Consider the following 27,731-nt stretch of genomic DNA (forward strand, 5'->3'; position numbering starts at 1 on the left):
AATAAAATCATTATGAAGTTATTGTTGTTTGAATGTAAGTTAAAAGAGTCTACTAAATTCTCTAATAATGTCTGTGTGCTCTTGCCCTTCTGATATGAGAATAGAGAGTTGTTTAACAGTCCATATTGATGTAAATATTTGCTTATATGGAAAAAAATATATAATTTTCTATTATCTTATTTATAACTGACTGTATTGTTATTGGTCTATAATTGTAAAAGTCATCTGGTGATCCCTTTTTATATATAGGAATTACCTTAAATGAAAGTAAATTTGTAGGATAGTTTCGCGACTCTAACATCTAATAAAATTAATAACCTTTTATGATTTCTCTATCTCCTAAATCTTTTTTCCGAACTTTTATTCATATAGTATTTGGTTAGATATTTATTTATTATTGCGTTTTTTGAGTATATTGATGAATGCCAGGGGCTCAACTGATGAGTATGGGCTAGGCAAACCCCGGGTTCTGAGCTGGATATCATCATTCTTCTCTTTTTTTATTGATTCCTTTCTACTTCTCTCTCTCTCTCTCAGGGTAACTCGGGAATTTTTTTTTTTTTTGGCTGATGCAGCATAAGCCTCAGGCTTCTTTGCACCCTATGACTAACAATAATTATAATTATACTGTACTGTAATTAAATGGAATTGTAATCTTTAGTTTGATATTTAATGAAAATAATATAATATATTTTTTTAAATTCTTTTTTTAAGCAATGTCTTCCACGGGAACGTTAGTGAAACGTTTATGTCATTGAGCGCCATCTATATCGTCGGCAGAGGAAGCATAACGTTTTAATAAGGTATTTGATTTTGGAGAAGATTGTATTTTGTATCGTTTGTAACATTTACTTGATTTGTTACGCCCTTGCCATGCGTCTAACTGTGGAAGTTGGGTGAGTGTTGAAATTTTATGTTATAATTGTAGAAGTATTAAATTTCATTGTTCAGACTATTGCAATTGGGATCCTCCATTTTAGAAGACCATAACATCTGCGAGTTTAATTTAAAAACTTTTTTTTAGTGTGCTGAAAGTAGTTCCATTTTTACACAACTGATATTATTCTATTTAATGAATCGAATAGGTAGCATTTTATAAAAGAAGTAAAATTGCATGAGACTGGACTATAAAATTATATCGTATAAATATCTGGCAGAGTAGTAAAATGAAAAGCAACATCAGATACTGTATTTCTATGAGTTAGTCACTTGTTGGTATTTGTATTTCTCGATATTCGCCAACCATTCATTTGAAAGTTTTTTTGTTTTTTTTTTTTGTTTACATTCAGTTCTCAGTGGGTGATTTTGGAAGAGGCTTTGAAGTTGAGTCTATACAACAGTAGTTCCGAAGCTGAATTTGCATCCCCCCCATCCTGAAAAGTTGTAGGGATTATTATTGCATATATTAATCATCCGAGCTGCGTGAACTCCAGTAAAACTGAAGCTGCCACCTCTCCATCCGAGAAGTTTAACTTCTTAGCTTCCCATGTTCGTTTCCTATTGACAACTTCATTTCTCATATAGTAACGCCCCACTATTCATAGTATCAAAAGTACTATACGTCTCCTTCGGATGATTATAATTAATTGAAAATAATTAAAAACACTCTAATCTACCACGTGAGATTTATTATTAAGATATTTTTTTGAAACGTTTACCATTATGGTATACTTTTGTCATCCTTTCTAAGAGACCTTTTTTTATTTTATTTTTTCTTCTTTTGGAAGAAAATATTAACTATTTGGGGTAAATGTGTATTACTGGCAGTTAGATCGGTTAATTTCAGAAATGGTGGTCTAATGTTAAAATGTAAACATGCTATTCTGATTAATAAATGGAATTATGTAATGAATTCCAGATAGCTTTTCATTGTGCACTGTGGTCCACAGTATTTATTAACCATTATAAAAGTGTATTATTTATTGGTAATTAAAGGATAAAGTAGAGTTATCCATAACAAACAAATTAATGGAAGTTGGAATTTTAAGTCATGTTTAAAGTACAGAGACACTGATGTTGAAGTGTTCAGTGATTTTCCAGCAGAACATTCATTCTGCCAAAGAATTCAATTCTAAATGAACACCAAATTGGGGGTATATTGAGTGGCACAGCTTATTCCAACACTTCTTATGAAAGTGCATTTAAGCACCTAGTTAAGTTATTTGCATTCATTGTTTAATTTGTAATTTTATTTGATTAAATACAACCTCTCAAATTATTATTGAACAAGCCTTCTGTGCTTGCATGGGCATTCAGTTATATAACATGGGTTGTACACAGTTATGTACAGATTAGTTTTTGTCATACAAGATACAAAACCCATATCTGCTTCATTGGCGCCTCCGTAGCCAGGTGGGAAGGAGCAGCAGTGCGTAGCACACGCTTCTTGATTAGACCGGGGTTCGAGCCCGTCACCACCAAATATGGAGGATGCGGAAAGGTCAGGGAATGACCACCGCATATCCCGGAGCAATATGGCCTTAGTTGCTAATGCTCCTAAAAAAAAAACAAAAAAAAAAAAAAAAAAAATCTGCTTCATTTGTTAAAGTATCTGAGACACTTAGTTCTTTAGCTGGAATATGCTGGGCAGGTAAAACTGCAATTATAATTGAAGAAACTGAAGCACTTCTTGATTAATCTGCCTTTCATGCTCATGTCAGTTATGAGCATGTTCTGCAAAAACAACAGAACAGGAATTCTAAGATATATATATTAGGAAATTTATTACATTATACTTTTATTGCAAAATCATAATTATTACTATTCATTTTTATTTTCTATAGACAGTACTCTGTACACAGAGTATAATACCCCACCAGTCAATGGTGGGGTGTTATAAGTAGAGTTGAAAGAATCTGTTTCTTATTTTCACTTTTGTTTATTTGATTTACCAGAGAAAAAGGTTTTGTACATTGTACTTTTGGTTGTGCAGTTGTGGGAACCACAGGTGGTGCCTCACACCCCCAAACACTATCTACTTTTGGTTATTTAGATATATAATTTTAACAGTATTTAAGCTGAAGTTGACTTCAGCTCAGTTAGCCGTATTGATAATGACTCACTTAAAAGAAGCCACCACTAAATGAACCAGTAACATTGTCTGAGATTTGACTGATTCTGTATAAGCTTGCTTCCTTGCATCATTTACCACTACTAATACTGATACTAATTGTATATTGATGTGATATTACAAAGCCCCTTTGATACGAATAAAATAAATAAAAGTACAATATACAAAAAACTCCGAATTAGCAAATCAAATAAGTAAAAGTATAACTTGTGCAGAGAACCTTTTTTTTTTTTTTTTTAACTCCAATTCTCTTTACAATATCTCACCATTCATTTGTGGAAGTTTTAAGCTATAAAAAAATTTCAAGATCTGGTTTCAAAAGATGTTTTAAATAAGCTATATTAAAAAAAATCTTCATGAGCTAATCAAGTATTTAACATTGATATTTGATTGGCTCATGAAGGTTTGACCTCTAAATAATACTAGTGATTAACACAAAAACATTTTATTTGTGAAAGGTTTTGATAGTGAAAGCAAATATAGCAAGCAGGTAGTTTCCTTTGAGACTTTAACTTAAAAGTATATCTCACAAAGATATACTTTTAAGTTAAAGATATTGATAGATTCAAAATGTACATATCAGTCTGTTCTTTTGTGAAATAAGGATATTTTAACCTATGGAGAGAGAAGTTCTTCAATTTCTTTAATTATAGCTCATACTAATGATGACAAATCCCATATAGTTCTAGTAGCTAAATATAAAATAGTTTTATCTCTTCAGATAAATGTGACTAGCATTAGTATAGACTATAACTGCCTTATAAATGTTCACATCAGAACAGATTTTCTGTTACATGAGTTGCCTAACTGTTGCACTTCTTTTAAACAAATGGAATTGCTGAAAGGTTAATTTTCCATAAAATCAAAAGATGAGACACTGCTATGGCAGCTTGTTTTGGCAAATACCGATCCCTCAACTGATAAAGGTGCATATTTTAAATGGCAGATTAACCATTTGGCAATGCCCTTAGAATTACTGTGATGATACGAAGGCAAAATTCATTTGGATGTGAACATTAACTGTTGTATTTACTAGGCAGTTTAACATGTGGCTGCCAAATTTTCTTATTATACCCTCTAACCTATGTACTTAACTTATCATTGACAAAAAAAGGGAAAAATCAATTTTTCTTATTTATTATTATTATTATTTTAATTTGTGGGATTGTGTCATGAGGTTCAATTGTAAAAAGATTCACTTTTGGCCACAAGACATGGACTATATTGCTTATTTTTATTTCTCTAGTATATGCATTTGTGAAATTGTTTGGCATTATATGAATAGTAATTATGCTAACTTAAAGAATGACAATGTAATTGCAGTATAAGGTAATATTTGAGCTCCCCAGGTTACTTTAGCCAGCGAGAGCTGCAAGTCTTATTTCAGAACGTAAACTGATAAACAGCAATGGAAATGTTTTCCTTGATAAATAAATGGGCTTCTTGTGATAAATATAAACCACAAATTTTACAAGGACATTGACTAGAGTAACATGTATTATTTATTGATAAGAGCAATGTTCAATAAAACAGCTTAATTATCAGTTTAGTTTTATATAATTATGGAATGAACTCACATTTGAGTTCCCTAGGGCACCTACTTGAGACATTCATTCAAGATGGTGCACAGTGAGAAATGGCTGCTGTCTCGAGGTAGGAGGGTGTCGAGGCCTGTCAAATCAAAAAAGCTGAGACATGACTGTCATAGTCTCACTGCATTTAACTGGCTGAAACCTGCTGGTAGTAAAAACATGATAGAATGAGAAGAGCCTCCTTTTCATAATAATTTCATAAGTTTGTATTGCTGTTCTATTTATTAAAAGTAGTTATGCTGATGTAACAAGAAAATATATTTGTTAATAAATTGTTACTTCTGCTTGTGCAAATAGTTTCGATCAGAACAGAATGAGAACAAAAAAATGACCAATTTAGCTTGCTGAATCAATAAATTCCAAACATTTACTTTTACATTAAAAAAAAAGTTTTGCTGTAAATGTAATTTAATTTCAGGTATAACAATGGTCTCTTTGTTTGCTTCATTTGCCATGTTGAGTTAGTGGCAAAATGATGCAAAGAAGTAAGCTTATATGGTATATCAGGCACACAAAAAAATAAAAATAAAGCATTTCTTAGTAAGTGTACCCTTTTGTCTGTCTAACCTTATTGCCCTTCTCTGAACCTATTCCAACAGATCTACATCCTTCCTGAAAGGTTTCCAAACATTTGTGCAGTACTGAAGATGCAGCCTAACCATTTCCTTATACAATGGGGTAATAACCTCTGTTCCTGCTGGCAAAATTCCTGTGTATCATTGACATCCCAATGGGCTGTTGTAGCAGCCTGTCTGCACTAATCAGAGAATTTCATTTCATGTCAGACTGTATAATTATTCCTAGGTCCTTGATGCCAGAATCGCAGAATAACATACCGAATGATTATGTTATTCTGGGAGTATTGCTACTCAGATGTAGTACCTTCTGTTTATCAATGTTAAATTCAACTGCCACTTTTCAACCATTCTGTGTAATTTATCCTGATCTTGTTGTTGCATGTCCTGATTACTGTCATTTATCACCATGTCTACCTTTCATCAGCAAACAGACATTAAACTTGATATCCCTTTATCAATATCATTAATTAACATTGAAAACAATAAAGGCCCAACACTGAACCCCTTCAGGGTTCAGTGTTGTGCCGTTGTACACATCCTGCCACCCAGCTATCTCTTCATAGCAATAATTTGCATCTAATGCCATGCTGCCCCCAATTTATATAGCATACTGTTCATGTAAAACAGTACCAAAATTTTTGCCGAAATCTATGTATATGATGTCAAAATTATTCTTTGTATCCAGTTCCTATTATTGTGCTATACCAAGGTGTGAAACCATTGTCTTTCTATATATAAAATCTATCTGACACTGTTGTTAGCAGTTAATTGTATACATTGTTTATAGTCTATGCCAAGGGAGAAATGGAAATCAGGTATATTTCATTATTTTCTTCATTGGGGAAACAGGTAGCGTTTATTTTTAATTGATTGGTTTTTACTTTTATATTCTGAACCTATTCAAATATCTGTTTTAGCACAGAGTAAGGAAATTTGTTAAATTCGTTCTTAAATGGTCAGTGACCCACCTTCGGAAAAACAGTTTTTTGTAATTAATTAAAATGATGAAAAGTTATTTCAGTAGTGTGAATAAATGAATATTAAGAACAGCTTTATGTAGAAATTTAATTTTGTTTGCTTATTTATACTTCCGTTCTTACTGAAACTATTAAAATTAGAGTTAATACTAAAGAGAATAGACCTTTGTTGTAGGATAAATTCCTTATTAAAATTGGGTTAATGTGTATTAATTATTTCTGTTTTGGTTTACTTATAATTAGAATATATTGTGTAAATTATCTTCATCTTCTTGGTGCATCTTTTCAACTGTAATAAACAGTATTTTGCAGTTCTAAGCATGTTCATATGAGCATGTTTAAAGAGTTTAAGATATTATTAAGCAAATGATATATGCTGTACAATTCTAGTAAAACAGTTGTTCAGTGTGATGGATTTCATTATGTGATATTCAATTCAATCTGTTATAGCCAATCTGAACATTGTGAGCGTAGCATATAGTTGCAGTATACTTCATACAATTGTCACCTGTTAGTTAACTAACATATACAAATAATTTATGGACTGGTTTTAGAATCTTTCAGGTTCAGCAGCTAGTCATAGATGTCATGATCTTCCTACTACAAGAATCAAGTTTTTATATCTCTGCGCATTATCTATTTTTGCTGTTGATGTGCTGCATAATTGGAAACTATGGGAAAAAAAGAACCAAAAATGGTTAGTGAAATTTGCTAAACTTCCAACCACCTTGATTTCCATTCTGCCTCTTTATTTTTCATTATTTCATGTGAATATGTTTGTAAGATGTTAATTGCAGTTGATGTGATGCATCTCATAAGAATGAAGTAATTTAATGATATCCAAGAGGTATTTTGGGGTAAGCTTAAGCTGATATTATTTGATATATAATTATAGTAATCATGTAGTTGGAGCCTGTAAGAATCCTCTTAACTGAAGAATATATTTATCTAAAACTAATATCATTACCCTTTCCTCCTCTCCATATATTAAACAAAGAAATGTCATAAATTAATTTTATGAAAATGCCCGATGCTTAATTTTTCTGAGTATTATTTTCTTTCTCATTGGTGGTATTTTTGCATAAAATAGAAAATATGGAGAAATAACATATGAGGTATGACAGAGTTCCTGTACTGGTGCTGTTGTGTTCATGTTCAAAGAGTTTTTGAAATAAACTGAATTGTATATTGTCATTCAAACTTCCTCCAACAAATGGTTATACTGAAATTGCCCAGCCCAGTAGGCTGCCTGTTTGTAAGTAACAACCACTTTCATCTGTAGCATTAATGTTCCATGTCATGATTTTGCAACGGAGCAACAAATGAATATCAAATTTTATTTAAATTAGGAAAATCTGTAACAGGAATGTATATGTTGAAAATTGTTTATGGTGATGAAATGTTAAGTTGTATCAGTATGCTTGAATGGTATTAACAGTTCAAAGGTGAGTGTGAGAATGCTCATGATGACCCAAAAGTGGGCGTCCACGAACCTATTGGAATGAAGGCAGAGTTGCAAAAGTTTGAGAAATTGTTGCAAGAGATAACTCTCTTTATCCGTCAGAATGATGGTTGATGAGTTGGATATAAAATAAGGAGAATTTGTCAAATTCTGCATGAAGATTTCAGAATAAAGAAAGTCTGTGCAAAGTTTATACCACAGTCTTGTGATATATCGGATGAGCAGAAGCAATGAAGAGCATCATCATGCAAAGACCTCATCCAGACTTGTCAGTACAGTCCTAATTTCCTGGACTGCATTGGCACTGGGGATGAGCATTGGGCATTTCAGTATGATCCAGAGACAAAGTGTCAGAGCGTGCAGTGGACGTAAAAATCATTGCCAAGGCCCAAAAAGTTTTGTTTACAGAAGTTGGCAAACTGTGTGATTCACAAAGGAATTTGTACCCAAAGGGGAGAATCAATGCTGCATTCTACATAGAGGTACTTCAAAGACTACTGAAGTGCATTTCCTGGGTGAAGTCACAATTTTGAGAGAAATGTAGCTGGTTCTTGTTGCATGATAATGCCCCCTGCCCATTACATACTTGTGAAGAAGTTTCTGATGAAATATGGCATTGTACAGATCAACCATCCACTTCAGATTTCTTCCTCTTTCCCAAGGTGCCTTCAAAGGAAAGAGATTTCGGGATATTGAGGCCATAAAGAAAAATGTAATTGCAGAACTGAACATCATCTCTTTGAATGCTTTTGTTGACTCTTTTCAGAAACTTTTATAATGGTGTAATAATTGCATTCAATCAGGTGGTGATTACGTTTGATGAAAATAAAACCAATTTTGAGCTCCTTTATGTTTTTTTTTTTTTTTTTTTTTTATTGCACCAGTCTGGGAACTTTATTGCTACATCTTTTGTGACATAACAAAACCAAAATGTAAAATTCTAGAAAGCTGCAGTTAGATTTTAAGAAAAATAATTTGTGTTTAATTAGACAAACTGTTTGTCTTTAATCTTCAACTGTAATTTTCTGGAATTTTGTATTTTGGTTGTATGCTCTATATTTAATTTAGCTTTCAGCTGGGAAAAACTGGAAAGTGCAAAAAGTTTCTTTGAATGAGTATTTTAATGAACCTTGCTATGTGTTTTAGAATACGTTAGGCATAATCATCAGGTTACATTAATTGTATTAATAGAGAAATTAAAAACAATAGTAAATAGATGATTTGCTGCTGCTCTACCTGGCTGTAATGTAAGGGTGATAAGATTAAAGCTATGAGAAATAATTTATTCATGCATTAATGGTTGGTATGCACACCCACACCATATTCTTCTTCAGGTTCCTTGTTCAATTTGAACGTTGGAGACCAATATTTCCAGCCAATTCTGTCTTGTTTTGTGAAATAGTTCTTGTGTCGTAAGACCCCCCTGTCCATTCTTTGATGTTATCAATCCACTTTTTTCTTTTTATTTTGCTCTTTTGCCTTTAATCTTCCCTTGCAGGATTAGTCTCTGCAGGTCATATTGTGGGCCTCTTATAATATGCCCGAGGTAAGCAGTCTTTCTCTTTGCAGTGCCCTTGTGGTTCTTGCTATCTTAAGGACCTGCTCATTGGTCACCCGATATGTCCACAAAAATTTGAGCATTCTTCTGAGTGCCCACACCTCGAAGACTCCCAGTTTCCTGATTTCTGCTTTCCGCATGACCCAGGTCTCGCATCCATATAGGAGAGTGCTCCATGTGTAGCAGTTGGCCATTCGATATCTCTTCTGGAAATCTAGTTTCGTGTCACAAAGGAAGTTCTTAAATACCTCTTTGGCCATACAAATTCTGCTTCTAATTTTTGTGCCTTGGTCATTATTATTTGTAAAGATCCTCTCTAGATATTTAAAGCTACTCGCTTGTTCGATGTGGGAGTTGCCACAGCATGTTTTGATTCCAGGAAAGGTGTTTTTGCTTATAACCATAGTTTTGATATTTTTGGCATTACTTGTTAAGCCTATCTGCTCAAGTTCCCGGCATCCCCCCCCCCCCCCATACTTCTCCTTCAACCCATGCACGGTACTAAGTACTATAGGTTTTGACACCTTTCGTGTTTGGGGTTTTCATAAAAAAAAAAAAAAAAACTAGCTGTTATCACTTTGTTAAGAAATGTTTGTAGCTTTTCCTCTGATGTTGCAATGAGGGCAGTATCATTTGCATATTGCAGGTTACTGATAACTGAACCACTAACAGTAATTCCTTCTTTAGAATCTTGTATTAGATCTATAATGGTTTCAGCATTGAGATTATACAGCATAGGAGACAACACACATCCTTGCCACGCTCCTATCTGGATTTGTACCCAGTCTGTTTTCTTTCTCTACGGTGATTGCCACTTCTTGCTCAAGATATAGTAACTGTAGTATCCTCAGTTCCTTGGGAATGATGTTTAAATTTTTCAAGAGCTGGAAGAGGATACCATGTTTCAAGCAATCGAAGGCTTTGTTAAAGTCAATGAAGCAGACAAATAGGTTCTGCTGGTGTTCAATTGCTCTTTCTGCCAGTATATTCAGATCGAATATTACTTCTCTTGTGCCAACTCCCTTTATAAAAACCATCTGGTCTTTTCCAATTTGTTCTAGAATCTTGCCTTCGGTTCTGTGTAGAATCATCTTTAAGAGGACTTTCATGTAGTGGCATATAAGGCTTATTGTGCAGCGGTCTTCACATTTTGCTTCTCTTGCCTTTTTTTGGTATGGGAATAAAGATGTATCTCAGAAAGTCAACTGGTAGTTTCCCTGCATTTAGGATATTGTTGAAAATATTGAGGAGCTGTTGTTTTCTTCTTGTGCTGAGGTATTTGAGCGTTTTCGGCTGGGATGTTATCAATGCCAGTCATGTTATTTTTCATTGACATAATCGCTTGCTCCAGTTCCATCAGAAAGTCTTGATGTTCGCCTTCTGTTTAGATGTTGTCATTTCGTAATTGTCTGTTGTCCTCGCAATATGGTTCCCTCAGATATTCTTGCCATCTATCCTTTTTCTGTTGCTTGTCCACAATTTCTCTGTTGTTTTTATTCAGAATATGGCCTCTTGCAGTCTTTCCTGATGTTGCATAGTTCCTTCACTTCTTTGTGGACTAGACGTTGCTTATTCTCATTTTGTAGATATTCAATCCTTTTACATCTCTCCTCCAACCATATCTGTTTTGTCTTCCTTATTTTTGTTTTAATCAAACTGTCATACATCTTATATTTTTATACATCTTTGTAGAAACACACCATGTTATTTCAGTAAAATAGAAATTTATTTGAAAAGATCACACAAGTGAAGTGGATTTGAATTTGATCATTTTAAAAGTTGAATTTTAAAGAAACAGTTCTTATGAGTTTTACATTGGATTATATATTTTTTACTCCGCAGAAAAAAGTAATTAGGCTAACTCATTCCATATACAAATTGACTGTTGTTAAATATTGTTAGTGCAACTTTTCACAAGCAGAATAACAAATTACTGTCCATTAAAGTAATATAATGAACAGTTTGTGGTGGCAAAGAACACTTTGAATGAGATTAATGATACATAAACATAACGGTCAGAAATGTTATGCAAAAAATAATTTCTTAAAGATTTCTAGCGTGAGATCAATATAGGACTCATTTACAACCTGTAAAAAGTGGAACAAGGGACTAATTGCAAAATGATTTGTGAGAACAGCTAGAGAGAAATGAGATTAATGCCTAATATTAAAATGTATTATACTGTGAAAGCAATTTTTTCAAGAAGTAGTGGAAAATATATACTGGAAATAATTTGGAAAAATTGGATGACATTGTAAACCAAAAGGATATCATATTATAATCTCCTGGAATGTAAAGGGGAAAGTCTGAAATGACACCAGAAAAAATTATAGTAATATTGATGGTAGATTATTGCATAATCCATATATAAAAATCTAAAAAATATGATTTGAATATGTTGGTGGGGAAGAGAGAGAGAGAGAGAGATCACATCATAGCAGTCAGAAACGAAGTAATAATTTGCTTTTACAAGGAGGGTTCAAAGAAGTTTTCACCCAGTAGTTGTGATAGAAAGATAAATTTTTTTTTGTTTGATACCTTGAAATCTCTATAGCAACCACACAAATTTTGGTCTTGATTTGGCAGTTCATTTTTTTTTCCTTTGCAGTGCTGAATGAAGTGAAGTGTCACAATGGATAAAGTATAAATAGAATACAGATCAGTGATTCAGTACCTCATTCTGCAAGTGAAAATACCCAAAATAATCTAGAAGAAATGGTTGCTCTGTGTGGAGAAGGCTACCCAGGTTATGCTGTTATTACAATTGGTATAAACAAATCAAATGTGGAAGAAACTCAGTGCACGATGAAGAAATCCCAGGATGTCCGGCAACTACTGCAACAGGAGAGTGTTGCAAAAATTGAGGCATTAATCTTGGAAGATCATCGTATTAGTGTCAAAGAACTAGTTGCAGAGCTCCAAATTAGTGTTGGATCTGTGGAGAACATCATGACTAAAACTTGGATCCATCACTATGATCCTAAAACTAAACAAACATCAAAACAATGGAAGCATGCAGAATCACCCCTTTCCCCACAAAAAGGCAAAGGTGGAACCAAGTTCTGCCAAGGTGATGGTATCAGTTTTTTGGGATCAGCATAGTGTAGTACTAACAGATTACCTTCTAAAGGGCTGTACTGTGACTGAAATATTTTTCCAATCTCCTCATAAAGCTACTTGCTGCTATAAAAGAAAAATGATGAGGAAAGCTGTCAAAAGGTGCATGCTGCTCCATGATAATGCCTCTGTGCATTCCTTTCACGCTGCAGAGAGGCGTGCCATGAATGTTGGATTGAAATATTGCTGTATCCTGTTTATTTCCCCAACCTTGCACTATTGGATTTCTTTCTCTTTCCTGCCCTGAAGTCCTTTCTTTGTGGAAAACACTTTGCTGCTTATGTTGAGATGATTTCTGCTGCCAAGTCATGGTTTGAAGAACTACTACAAAACTGGCCGGCAGAAGTGTATTTGAGAGGTGGCAAAAATGTGTCATGTTATCTGGTTACTGTGTTGAAAAAGTATAATACACGGTGTTTGTTTGTTTCGTCTTTCTTTTTCAACTACTTCTGGATGAATACAAATCTTTTTTTCACCCCCCCCCACACTGAACTTTTTGTTTCCGATAGTAGATAATGATAATCACATTATCACTAGTAAGGCAGATGGTAAATGCTGTTTGTCTTCATAAGTTTGGAGTGTGATAGATGACAACATGAAGAGAAGGATGAAGGCTGTGGAAGATAATTTTTATATCTTTAATAATATTTATTGCTTTGATTGAAGAACTACCTATAAAATTTACATTTAAAGTGGCCAAATCACATAGAACCTTCCAACACAGCTACTCTCCAGAAAAGAGCAAATGAAAGTGAATACAGAAAATAATTAAATTCCAACTGTAGAGGAACAACGGTACATGACACTACACTTATACAAAATCCATATACTTTTAAACCTCTGGCATCGACAGTGTTCTGTTTCACACCCACAATGTATACTACGTGGAGATGGGGGGAACCCCTGGTGCCGTTTGACACTAACACACTCTACACTCTGTCTGGTTTAAATTAAAATATCCAGTATCCATTTGTTATACCCTTGGCTTTAACTTGGTGTATGTTTTTTCTGCAATCTAGTAACTGGGAAGTGGTATTAAGTTATATTTATTGGATGAAACTCCCAGAAGATAGAATAAGACTGGTTTTTAGGAAAGATTACCATCAAAATTTGTAGAAGAAAATGTAATTGTAGTTTATTATTTTGACTAGACCATTTCATTCTCCCTGATATATTAGCAGTGGCAGATGATGCAAGAAAGCAAGCTTATACAGCAATAGCCAAAAACAGAAGAAAAAAAAAACCTTCCCATTTAAGCTATCAACTTCCACATCAACAGATGGAAGTTTGTTCCAGCAATCAACCACCTTCTGGCTAAAGGCAAACTTCCACACATCTATTCTGCAATCATCCTTCCTCAGTTTGTATTTGTGCCCCCTCATGTGTGTGGCTGAGCAAGAGGAAGAATCCCATCAGTATTGAACTTGCTCAATCCATTCAAAACCTTAAACACTGCAATAAGATCACCTTGCAGGTGTTTGGTCTCCAGATGTTGCAATTTTCAGAACTTAAGCCTTTCTTGGTAAGAGTACCCTTTGTTCCTCTTGCCAGTCTCATTGCCCTTCTCTGTACACCTTCCAGCAGCTCCACAGCATTCCTAAAATGAGAGGTCTCCAGACCTGTATGCCATAATCAAGATGTGGACTGACCATTGCATTATACAATGGGATAATCACCTCCTTATCACTACTAGCAAAAGGCCTGTATATCATTGACAAAACCCCATGAGCTGCCCTGCCAGCCTGTCTGCACTGCTCAGAGAATTTCATATCTGACTGCACAGCTACCTGTAGGTCTTTTTCATTTTCCACTACTCTGAGTGTAGTACTACACAGTTGGTATGTTACTTTGGGATTACTGCTACCCATATGCAGTACCTTGCACCTGGCAACTTCAGCTGCCATTTTTTAGCCCATCAACCTAATTTTTCAAAATCTTGTTGCAGTAGCATGCCATCATTACTGTCATTAACCACCCTGTTAACTTTTGTATCATCTGCAAACTTTGATATTAAACCTGATATACCTTCATCAAGGTGGCCTCCATAGCCAAGTGGTGAGGAGCGGGGGTGTGGCTGCAGTTTACGCATTTTTTTTTTTTTTTTTTTTTACCTTCATCAGTATCGTTAATAAATATTGGAAACAACAATGGGGCCAGCACTGAGCCCTGGGGAACTCCACCGATAACATTAGTCCATGAAGAGCAGTGCCCATTGATAACCACTCTGTCTTCTGCTTAACCAATCTGATTAAATCTGTATTACAGGTAACCCTCGTATAACACGGTAGTTAGGTTTCTATAAAATCTCGTGTAGTGCAAAACTGTCTTACATAGGACAAAGAACCAGTACGAAAAGTGGGGTTATGTTCCAAGAACTAACAAAAATACACCATTTTGTTAACAAAATGTTAACAAAACTGACAAAAATACATCATTTTGATTTTGTGTATCTTCTGCTCTCTTTAAAAAATCATTAATCTGGTTTTATTTGCTTCTGCTTGATAGATCTTTGTAATTTCAACATAGAACTAAACATTTTTGAAGCTCCCTTTTAAACTTTGAGCTCCTTTCGGTTGAAGAATCTGAATTCAAAAAATAAGATTCTAATTGCTCGGCTAACTTTATGCTGTTCCGTATACTTTTTGGTGTAAAATTTGGAAGTTCAGAATTTTCAACTGCGATATCATCCTCTGAATTGATTTGATTTGCCTCCGATGCCATTTCCACCAAATCTGCTTTGCCATCCTCTTTTTCTACCAGTAATTCTTGAATGTCTTCAGTAATCATATCTTTGCTTTTTTTTTAGGAGCATCGGCGACTATGTTGCCCTGTGTGTTCAAATTGCGCGTGTGAGGTTGATTTTCTATTTTTCTGGACAAAAAATCCGAGTTTCCAGTAGAAAAAACCACGCAATTCTCTCCCGAGACTGACTAACTCAGCCAAGTTGTGAAAAAGACCCATAAAAATTCCTCCCGTCATTGACAGGATTTGAACTTAGATCTTTTCCACCCAGGGTGGGGATGACGCCAATTCTACCAACTGTGCTACTCACGAGAGCTTCAGTACTGTAGTCTTTCAGTAGTCCATCAAAATCTTCCCCTCCTACTAACTTAGCAAGTTCTGCTATTGCACGGATTCCGTTTTCTGTTGGTTAAACTATATTTCCTGAATGAACTGACTCTGGCCATAGATTTTCCAACATGCATTTAATGTTGACAGCTTTACTTCTTTGAGCGATATAGCTATGATTCTGATACAGTCCACAATTGAAAAATGTTTCCATGCCTCAATCACTTCAACTTTCCATCAGTTCAATTCGGAATCAATTTTTTCCAAAATCCGTCGTAATTATTTTCTGATGCAATGAGTTTCAAAGGTAGATATGATGCCTTGATCTAATTAAAGAAGTTGTACTACGTGGTAGGAACATCACTTCAACGTTTGGATAACTTAAATCTTTTGGATGGCCTGGCACGTTATCCAATAGTAATAAAACTTTGAAATATAGATTTTTCTACAAGTTAAACAAGCACAAGTTCAGTAGCACAGAACCTAACATGGGGATTTCCCAATATATTTTTTTTTTCTTTGCATAACGATTAGCGAGCCAAAAGTGGGGATTCACAAAAAAAGAATGGAAATGTTGAAAAATTACATCCAACATAATAGTAGGGTTTTTCCCCACACAAAAGCTCAAAAATACCGTGTTATGCGAGGATTGCTGCACTTTATCAGTCACGTTAGAGCAAAACCGTGTTATATGGGATTTGCTGTATACATAATAAATTTGAGTTGGAGAAAACAATGAAAACAATTTCAAACATTCTGGTCTAACTACATTAAAAGTAAACTGTAGTTAATATGAATTTTGGTTAGAATTTCATTATATGAGCATTTGATAAAAATTAATTTTTGCATCTCTTATGTATATAGGGAAGTAGTTTTTCCTTACCTACACAAAAATGAATGCTTAATATGATATCAAATAATAACTTTGTAATTTGTAAAAGAGAGGACTATAAATGTATAATATTACTAAAGTTATAAAAATAAAATTTTCCACATATAAAATATGCTTTCTGATTTTTCAGCATAAAATTATAACATTTTTTTCTATAGTAAAAAAATTGATAATTTTACTATGGAAAAAATGTAAGCACAGTAAGAATTTTTATGCTTCAATTGCTCTGGTGACTGACAGCTGCGCACTTCATGCTTTTACTCCCTTGCGAATCAGTTTTAGAAATATCCAACTTTTTTTTTTCTTTTTTTTTTAATAAGTAAGGTAGAAGTGAACAGGATCAATTAAACAGAAGTTTTATCAGTATTATTATTATTTTAAAATTCAGTATTTTCCTGTCTCTCAAGGGCCAGAGGAACTTGTATTGCCATTAAAACTGGTTATGGTAGACAAATTTAACACTGTCACAGTTAACAGGGGATATGCAATTTTTTGTGGCGACATGGATTTGATTTCATAAAATCATACCAGTAGTCACATGCTGTGCCTGGATCACAGCAGTTACTCTGATCAGTTTCAGCTTTGCATTGAACCATTGCCGCTGTCAGTGTTAATTGATTAGAAATTGTGTATTTATAAAATACTAAGGCAAAATGAATTCATGTTGTAAAAAGGATTTATAAAATGGTAGTTCAGATTGTCCACTATCTACCAAAGTTGAAAGTGAGTGAATTTTATTAAGCATGTTCAGTACAAAATTTAGTTAGTCTAGCAGATTTCATCAGTGTTGTTCAAGTAAAAAAAAAAAAACCTAACGTTTTTCATGAGTTTTTCAAATGTGGAGCCTCTGTGAACACTGCACAAACTATTTCAAAAGACTTTTAAGAAAAATCTGGCCAGTAAATAATCTCTCATATTAAAAAAAAAAAAAAAAAGATTTCCTGCATTTTTATGTATTGAAAATAAACTAAACTTGGAAATCACCTTAATCCTTCATAAATGGTAGTAACGCTGTGTGATATTTAAGAATTTTATTTTTGATTGATGTTTTTATGCATATTAGACTTTCTTAGTCAGTATATGTAGTTCAGATATCTATGAAAGGATTATCGTCTGCTACCAGTTTTGAAAAAGATTAGGTTTTAATTCTCATCACCTACAGGAGAAATGTTTTGTTCTCCCAAGCAGGATTTGAATTAGTCACTATCGTGTTGAAAAATCTTTTCATACAGGAAGTGGTTTTTCCACATTCAAACTGATTTCAGAGCTCAACATTGTGTATATTGTAGTATTATATATGACTATTATAAAAGAATCGAACCCTTTTTTATTATGATTTATTACGAACCCAATATTTATTATGAGTAAAGTAAATGAGTTGATTTACAAAAACCAAGTTTTGTTACTAGAAAAACTAAAAGTTTTCATCTAGTTGTGAAATCTCTTTATATATATAAAGTTTTACACTTTAAACGACAGTTAAACTCGTTTTACACTTTATACAAGGTCTCTGTTAACACAGAGACTTTGCTACATTTTTATGTATTTAAAATAAACTAAACTTGTAAATAGCCGTAATCATATAGAAAGCACTTCATAAATGGTAGTAACTGTGTGATATTTTATTTTTGATTGATGTTTTATCCATATTAGACTATTTCTTAGGGTTAGTATATGTAGTTCAGATATCTATGAGAGGATGATAATCCTTTCATAGATATCTGAACTACAAAAACTTAATAAACTGAAAAACTTTACGTTGTATAAATTTAACTCGTTTTACACTTTTTATACGAGGTCTCTGGTAACACAGAGAACTTGTTTGAAGTGTAAAATATGAGTTTAAGGGCTATAATAGACGAGTGCTTGAAGCGCGAGTGTAAGCTGGCACCGTGAATGCCTCCAAAACAGCAAACTACACGTAGCGCTCCTAACATCAAATAGTTTCAAACTAGACGGGGTGCTTCTAACATTTCATTGGATATCACCAGCACCTCACTCTTTCTATTCCCAGTTTGAAGATGGATTTTGTTCTAGTTGGATGTAATGTGCATTTATGTATACAGTTGATTGGGAGTACAAAGAGAAAACGACGCTGGTGAATTCATCCATCAAATTCAAATAGGTTAAAAAAAGGCGGGGGGTTATATTATGTTTGAAGCGCACAGAAAGTCTCCCGAGGATTTTTTTTATTTTACAGAATGTTGATACAAAGTTTTGATTAACTTCTAATGTTAATTAGTTAAAAATTTTATACTGTGATGCAGAAATTAATACCAATGTTTGCATCTATGCTTTTTGTGTTATACCAACAGGCCAGCTCCCACTAATTGAAATATTTCTGAAATGTTGTTTTCTTTGTTTGTAAAATTATTTGATTTCTACCTGCTATTCTTATTCAGAGATTAAGATATTTGTAAGGCTCAGTGTCTTACAGAATTACTTTTGGTAACATGAAGGGTAACTTCCTGTTTGATTTTACCGCACGGAACTTCTCAGAATAAAACGCTTATATTCCTGTCTGTCCACCACTCAACATTATTTCCAGATGGAATATTGATGAGTACTTTCCATCCTTTTGAAGCAGAAAACATTCACCATTACCCACACTGCAACGGAATACTTTTCGTATAATAAAAGATTGTTTGATTTTGCGAATCTTCATGAGAATACACAACTTTTCGAAGTTTGTAACGCAGCTATCAATAGAAATATTTTCTTAAAATTTCGTTAGAAGATCAAATTACATCCAGAAAAGGTGCCATATCGATATTGATCCCTAAAAACAATTACAATAAAGCAAATTTTTTTTTAATCAAATGCACATTGCAGTGTTATCAGTTTTACACCAGTTTTTCTCCATTTCCAGTGTGGCTTCCAATAAAAGAATTTCCTCGATTTTGTGTTAGTAGATGCAATACATATTGAAGAAATGAAGTACGATATTTTCGTTTTTCAAAAACAATCCATTGCAATTCTTTTGATCATGTTTTTTATGCCAAGAAACAGTCGTATGAATTTTTTTTCCTTTTATCATGCCGGCAACGACTCCATAATTTGCTGCTTACTGTGTGCTTTCATTGCTTTTCAAAAAAGAAAGACACCGAAGTTATGTTTGAAACGAAAGGCTTTCAAAATTTGTTTTGGAAGAAGACAGATAATTTCAATACACTTTTCCTTTATTTCTTTGTTGGAGTAGTCTTTTAATGGCATGTTGTTCAAGGGAGGCCTCCTTTCCACCTCACAAATAAACTCCTCTGTGTGAAACATAGTCATCCCCAAAGTATAATAAACAAACCAATTAAGGCCAACCACCCCATGCATGGAGAGAATCTCTCTTCAGGCTATGCAAACGTCAAGGCGTATGTGCTTGTTACGTGTCCAAAGGCATTGACAGACATTTTATGCCAGCTTATGGCATCCTATGCGGCATTCAAAGTGCCTGTCTAGTTTGCGTGCCTTTACCCTCTGCTTCATGTAAAACTGGACGTTGGAAGGTGACGCCCTGCTTCAGGTGCTCGTCTGTAAAGCCCTAACTGTCATTTAGGATCAGGATTACCTGTGGGACCTACATTGAACACTTATAGGCTAAGAAAAAAGTTTTTGAATTATTATTTTAATAAAGGTTGGTTTTTGTAGCTCACATTAGGTTACTCATAATAAATTTTTTGAGGTATTCAGTTCTTTTGTAATGAGCTCTGTATTATTGTAATGTGCTGTGTCTTGTTAGCTTGTTCATATAAAATCTGTTTCAGCCACATGGCCCATCTTGGAGAATAAAATGAAATATAGGAAAAATGATTTTTGAAAATTTATCATAACATTATACTTGATCATTAATGTGAGTGGGTTTCTAGACAATATGCAATTCAACCTGGAGTTAATTTTTTTTAAACGATTTGGAAGTTTGTATTAATTTTTTTTCTATTTTAATTTTATAGTCTAAAGTTACAGTGGTATTCAGGCGCCTCCGTAGCCAGGTGGGCAGGAGCAGTAGTGCGTAGCACATGCTTCTTGATTAGACCGGGGTTCGAGCCCATGACCACCAAATACGGAGGATGTGGAAGGTCAGTGAATGACCACCGCATATCCCCATCCTGGATAAAGGGTGAGGGTTGGAGTCAGGAAGGGCATCTGGCTGTAAAAATTGCATGCCAAAACAATAAAAACGCTGACCCCATATATAATGGGAAAAGGCGAGGACAGAAAAAAAAAAAAAAGTCTAAAGTTACAGTGATATATTGTCAAAAATAAAATCAAAGTCAAAATTTCATTTAAAATATTGTAAAAAAAAAAAAAAAATAACCAAATAATAAAAACATTACTTAATTTTAATTTTGCAGTAATGTCTTCTTAGAAATAGAAATTAGTGAGAAAATAAGCACTTCAACCTGTATAAAGTGTAATCTGTCTTTAATTTATTAAAGGATTGCAGATTATTCTGAGATGTTTTGAGGTACTTCCTGTACTCCCTTCAGTAATTGTAAAGACAGCAGAACAGGCACTTAATTTTGCACAGTTGTTACTTTAATTACATATTTCTTTTAATATTTAAGGTTTTTTACTATTTCTGAATTGGACAATTTATAGTTGATCATTATCAGATCATTAATAGTTATCCATTAAAGTTCTTATTAAGTTTAATATAATAGACAGTTCTAATAGTTAAATGATAGGACTGTACTTTGGATGGTAACTTAATTATTCAATAATCATTTAATAAAAATAAATAACAGTGGATGCTCACATGCTTGAAATACTGTTCTTATGTTATCAGGTGGTAGATGACTTTCATCAACCGGTGAAATACGACCACTTTGCTTATTGGAGGCTTGAAGTGGTGAAACTCATGTTTAGTCTCTAGAGCAAAGTTTCCGGCATCTCCCCCCCCCAACATACTTCTTCAATCCATGCACGGTACTAAGTACTATAGGTTTTGATACCTTTCGTTTTTGGGGTTTTTATAAAAAAAAAAAAAAAAAGCAAATTTTTTAACCAGTGTATTGGTATGTAAAGCTGATAGTGTAATAAGAACAGCATTTCAAGCATGTGAGTATCTATATAAATGCCGACTGGGCTAGCCAGGTGGGTAAAGTGCCTGCCTGGCAACCCAAAGGTTGCGGGTTCGAATCCCGCCTTGGGCTTGGATCAGTGTAAAATGCAAAAACTTTGGGAGGTGCATTATGGCCACAGAAGCCGATGTGCCAACAACTAACAAAAAAAAAAAAAAAAAAAAATCATATAAATAATAATTATTTATTTTTATTAATTTATTACTAAATAAGTTAAAATTAATATGGAATTTACCTAATGGTTAATTTTTAATTGTCCAATTCAGAAACAGTAAATAATCTTAAATATTAAAAAGTAAGAAATGTAATTAAAGTGACAGCTATGTATAACTATAATTAAAAATAGCAAGAGCTTAAAATGCTGAAAGTTAAGAGGGAAAATATGCACTTTAGTCAAAGCTTAAATAAAACCGGCACTCACCTCGTGATCCATTTAGTTGCATGAATTATACAGGGTGTCTCAAAAATATAAAGCATAACTTCAGGAATGAGTTCCTCATATGTAGACAATAAAAATATTTTATATCAACATAGTTCCGGAAATGCTTGGTTCCCGAGTTATTAACCGGAATGTCTTATCTCCCGCAGGCGATTTCCTTCATCACAAGGTACTGACAGAATCTGGTGGTTTTTCCATTCTGACTATGTACTCAAATCAGGAGCAAGCGGATATGCACTTTGTATGGCTTGGCAGATGGCAATGCTCTGGGGGCTCGTCGTTTGTACCATCAAGGGTTCCCAGAACGAAGATGTCCAGACAGGAAAACGTTTGAAGGTATCCATCGCCGCCTTTGTGAACATGGGACCTTTACACCTCGTGCTGCCGACAGAGGACAACATCCAAAATCTCCTCCTCTACTTCAGGAGTCGTAGAACTTGGTCGTCCTCTGTCGGCAGCACGAGGTATAATGGTCCCATGTTCACAAAGGTGTCGATGGATACGTTCAAACATTTTCTCATCTGGACATCTTCGTTCTGGGAACCCTTCATGGTACAAACGACAAGCCTCCAGAACATTGCCATCCGCCAAACCATACATAAAGTGCATATCCGCTTGCTCCTGATTTGAGTATGTGGTCGGAACGGAAAACCACCAGATTCTGTCAGTACCTTGTGATGAAGGAAATCACCTGCGGGAGTAAGACATTCCGGTTAATAACTCGGGAACCAAGCATTTCCGGAACTATGTTGATATAAAATATTTTTATTGTCTACATATGAGGAACTCATTCCTGAAGTTATGCCATGTATTTTTGAGACACCCTGTATTAAAAAAGGGGGTATGAGATGGTCTCAGATTAAAAATTAAGCTCAGAGGAGGAAGAGGTGCACTGCATCATCCTCTAGTTGTCATTTTTAAAACATAAAACTGTAAAATTATGTTTAAATGAGAATAAGGCCAATAATCATGATGGACTTTCATTAAAAACATCTTCAGTTGGCACTGAGGAAATGAAAGATAGAGAATCGGCGTGAACTTTATAAGTACCCGAAATGTTTTGCTGAACACGTGGGATTTTAATGCACGCGAGATTCCAAATTGGGGAAAGGTAAGCCAGAAGTTTGGTGTTGAGTATGTCAAGGTTGGTGTTAAGCCGGCACCATTCTATTATGAGAGTTTCATATTGAAGAAGCTTGTAGCTTGAATTTAATTTAATTTAATAATGGTAATTGCAGCATCAATTGAGGGTTATGGTTGTGAGTATGCACATGTTCAGAGAGCTCTGTGTTTCCATGACATGTTCAGAAACTATTAACGTGGTAGTATGTGTGTGTATTTGCGGTAGTGGATGATCCAAATTTGTTGGTAGTGCTCCTGATGTGACACGCTTTGCAATCTGACTGGCAATTGACTAGATAAAATATATTATTAATATCTCCCATGTCGTATACGTGGGTTTCTTTGTATTTGTTAAAGGGAGTTCCTAATTTGTTATAAGTGGAGAAAATTAAGGAAATATCTGTGTTAGTGAAGACTTGACATAAACATCTAGCAATTTGACAATGTAAGGGAGGGCAACACGAGTATTTGAAATGTTAGGCTTTTTTATAACAGGATTGTTAGGGTTATGAATTTTATCCTGGACTGCTAGAATAGTTTGTTGAATTAATTTGACTGGATATTTCCTAGCTGTAAACTTTTCCGTAGGGTATTTTAACTCAAAAGCCAAATTATCTTGCAAATGGCAATATTTTACAGCATTAAACATTTGATTATAAAGAACGGATTTTTTTATACAAAGGGGGGTGATGTGAATGAAAGTGTAGGTATTTGCCTGTGTTTTTTTTTTTTTTTTTTTGTTTTTCTGTAGATTTTTGTACCTAGTCTATTGCCCATTTTATATATGATTAAGTTGAGGAAATTAATTTTGTTATTCGTTTCTAATTCCAAGGTATATTTTAATCCGGGATGTATTGAATTAAACTTAATAAAGAGATTGTCGATGGTAATTTTGTCCCCAATTAATAGAACGTCATCAGCATAATGGATGTAGAGTTTAATACCTACTGGAAATGGTTGAAGAGTTTGATGTTCTACAGTGGCGAGATATATTTCAGATAGGGGGCTGATATTCTGAAACCCATAGGGAGTCTGAATATTTGTTCATACACCTGATCTTGGAAATGGAAATGTCTAGCTTTGATCAACAGTAACAAGATCTAAAATGCTGTCGATATTAAGTGAGCTGTGGCTGGTTAAAGTATTATCTGAAGTTAGAAGATTGCATAAGGCTTGTAAGGCGAACTTAGGTCACCATTAGTATATAAGGACACTACATCAAAGGAGGCTAACAAATCATTATCAGAGATATTAATGGGGTTTATGCATTCAAAAGCTTGACGTGTATTATAAACTTGAAATTTAGAAAGCTTCACGAGAGGGGAGATAATCTTTACCAGGAAGAAAGATAAATTTGCAAAGACAGATTTGCTGTAAGAAATAATTGGGTGTAAGGGGTGGTCAGGTTTATGGAGTTTGATGCCAATACTAGATTTGTTTGTAGTAAATATCTGCACTTCACTCACATTTTCCTTAGCTATTATTCAAGAAGAGTTATGGAATAGGTTCCATAACAAATACAAATTTCTACACCACATACATTATCTAAAATTTAATTTAAAAAGGAGTATGACCTCAGCTGAATGGATCAGGTTTGTCGAATTAAACAGCGCTCGTATCAATGCGGCAATTAATTTTGTTAACCAGAAGCATTCTAGGAAATGGGACACGCTTGCACAAACCCACCATAATTCATGCAACTAAACGGATCATGAGGTGACTGCCGGTTTTATTTAAGCTTTGACTAAAGTACATATTTTCAGCTATGTATAATTAAGTTACACAAGCCTGTTCTATTTTTCCAGTCACGGGAGAAGTGGTACAGGAAGTCTCACAGAAATGTCTGACTAATCTGTAAAGGCAGATTTACACTCTATGCAGGTTGAAGTGATTTCCATTTCCTGGTTACTATGCACCATACTACTAAAAGAACATTGAATATCCTCTTTGTTTATATATGTATTATTTGGTTTAGTTTCCACCAACGTTTGGATCTGAGTTTCAGAGAATTTCTTCAAAATCAGCCATGTAAGCCCACATTGTTTCTGGTCTTGTTGAACAGCTTTGCCCTCTTATGCTGATTTTTGAAACTGTCCTAAATATAAAAATTGCTATATTAGTTCTAAACACAGTTGATAGAAGTTCTCTGTAGAGTTTTAAGAGAATATGTACATGTACAGATGTAGTTTGTTGATACTACATTGAACTTTTAAAATGTATGTATAATGTTCATACGTGTGAAAATATAAATGTGTTAACCTGCAATTTAGTGATTTTTGCTCCTTGTGAAAAATATCACTTTATGAGAACTGGTTAATTCTCTAAATTAAATTTTGGAGAATTATGGAGAACAGTTTTAGAACTTCTGCTTTAATTTATTTAATTAATTTATTAGCATTATCCAGCAGTTTTGCCACCATTTCCAAATTGTACAGTTTCTTACAGTGAAATTATTTGCATGCGTGCGCGTGCACACACACACCCACACCCATACACAACTGCTTTTATATATTGGCTGTGGGAAGTTTGTGCTGAGTGTTCATTTTGGTTTTTCATGATTAGACTTCCAACTGCTTCTCTGATAGTGTGTTATATGAATTACTTTAAATGACAATTGCATTTTATTTTTAAAACTGATTTGTTTGGTATATTTGAGATACCCTTTTTGTGTGTGTTCACTCTGGTAGCTTGTGAGGGATAAGTCAAATTACACGCTGTAGTTTTGGAATAGAGCACATATTTGATGAAAGGTGCTTGGGTTGTTTTTTGATGATATAACTTTGATATTGGCTGTTTTTTTTTGTTTTTTTTATTATTTTATTTTAGCTATTTATTAAAAGAAAATGCAGTTACCAGAAGTGGTTTATTGAATACTGAGAAAATATTTTAAAATTTCAGATTTTCACCAAACTATCATTTATATGAAAACTATTGTAACTTTGATATATCGTGTTCATTATCACTTGTGATTAACTCATAGTATCAGTTGAATAGCATTATATCTGTGAATGAGTTGTGATTTATAATCCCAGAAAAATTACCGCTTTATTGACATTAATTATATCAGTAAATTTAACTCGTATTGTACTATAATATTAGTAATATAGAATTACCCTTGCTTTCTGAAAGAGTATTATTTTTGGATGTTTGCTGGTTTGTAGAGGTGGTCTTGAGCTGCTGTTCAACAACCAAAAGAAACATGACATCACCCTGCCCCATAGCCACAAAATATGTAAGTAGATTTTAGTAAATGAGCTTTTATGTTATAAAAAAAAAAACAAGGACAAAGTTCTTTACAGAGACTAGATTATAAATTTTGAATTGCCCACTGAAAAAAATAGTACAGTCTGTAATTCATAAAAAAATTGTGATAACATTGTGTGCAAATCAGTTAATATGCCAAAATACTTCAAAATGTAGAATATATTGTTTAAAAAAAAACTACAAATGAAAAATTTGTAAAAAAAAAATTATTGCATCAGTTATATAGTATTCCTTTAAAAAAATTAAATATTTTTAGTTCAATTGTTGTTTTGTATCAGTTTTTTTTTTTTTTTTTTTTGTACGTTTTGTTTTATAGTAGTTGTAGGATATACCCTGTACAAAGTTTTTACTTTCTGCAGGGTGTATTCAGAGTCCAGATTCATACTAAATATTTATATTATAAATTGCATGAATATTTATGCATGTTCTCCTAAGCCTTTCCCCCCATAAACAAATAAAATAATCTGATGCCACTGAATTGGGACTTTTGATGAATCCTGCATTTCATCTTTGTGCTGTGTTTTTTTTTTTTTTTTTCCTCTCCTTTAATATCTGTTCAGTTTTCTTATTATTAATAGTTATTATAACCAGATATTAAAAAAAGGGACAAAATTAGGATTAAAATTTTGTATATGAAATTACAGCTGCACTTTTAATCTATTTTGATTAGGTCATCGAGTCACAGTTTTCAATTAATCTATGATGATATGAAAAGTTTTATCAAGGAAAAAAATTCTCCAGGAAGAAACGTTTACTTCCCTCATGAAACTGGCCTAATATTATTTTGCTCAAGTTGCTTATTTGCCTTATTCCTACAAAATTTTATTTTATTCTTGCAGAACTCTTGTTTACTGTCTCTTTTCATCTGGTTGTTGTTGTCTTTCCCCCTCCAGCCTACTTTCCAAAAATGGAAGGGTGTCTTAAGACCACATGCAAATCTCTAAAAACTTGTGTTTGATTCAAACAAAATTTATACTATAAGTAAGAGGTTTTTTTCGTGTTTTTTTAATGAAAACTTCAAGCACGAGAGGTATTAGAACCTATAGTGCTTAATGCCATGCATGGTTGAAAAGATGAAAGAAGATACCTGTTGATATTAGACTTGAATTTCTGTAGATTGTAATTTAAAGGAAATATGTTCCAGAAAACAGAAGTTGAAGTAATAAATGAGGACGAAGAAACGTTCGTTCTGTGAGGTTGAAGTTGTACAGTAAAAGGGTGCTGATTGGTTGCGGCATGTGTTCTGACTTGTTTGGCAGAGAGAGCAGGAATTATAGAAGAACAGTGCCCATGGAAGTACAGCCACTCCTCGATTAATGTAATGTAAGGGTTGCGTTCCACGAAATGCCACGTAAGTCGAATTTTATGTGTCACAATTTCCGTAAATAAGCATTTAGGGAAATTCTGCACTCACAACTATGCGTGCTGAATTCGATAGAAGTGGAAAAGAAATGTTCGATGAACATGTAAAAAGAATTATTTACATGTTAAATTTTTTTTTATCTCATGTGCAGGAAAA

The 27,731-nt window shown here is 33.8% G+C and overlaps 1 protein-coding gene across 3 annotated transcripts in view; it reads left to right on the forward strand.

The window, feature by feature from the left end:
- Nucleotides 1–773: 773 nt before the first annotated feature.
- Urm1 (Ubiquitin-related modifier 1) overlaps nt 774–27,731 on the forward strand; it is a 134,065-nt gene continuing 107,107 nt past the window's right edge. The window contains exons 1-3 of one of the 3 annotated variants that reach the window (XM_090369260.1): nt 774–896; nt 6,772–6,914; nt 26,110–26,180. In XM_090369260.1, the coding sequence (XP_090225386.1) occupies nt 874–896; nt 6,772–6,914; nt 26,110–26,180 (237 nt within the window). In that variant the 5' untranslated portion in view covers nt 774–873. The remainder of the gene's footprint in view (nt 897–6,771; nt 6,915–26,109; nt 26,181–27,731) is intronic. The other 2 variants (XM_090369258.1, XM_090369259.1) reach the window with 2 other exon arrangements.

The sequence above is a fragment of the Mastigoproctus giganteus genome, chromosome 3, assembly GCF_048544385.1.
Source record: "Mastigoproctus giganteus isolate SK-2022 chromosome 3, ASM4854438v1, whole genome shotgun sequence".
NCBI lineage: Eukaryota > Metazoa > Arthropoda > Arachnida > Uropygi > Thelyphonidae > Mastigoproctus > Mastigoproctus giganteus.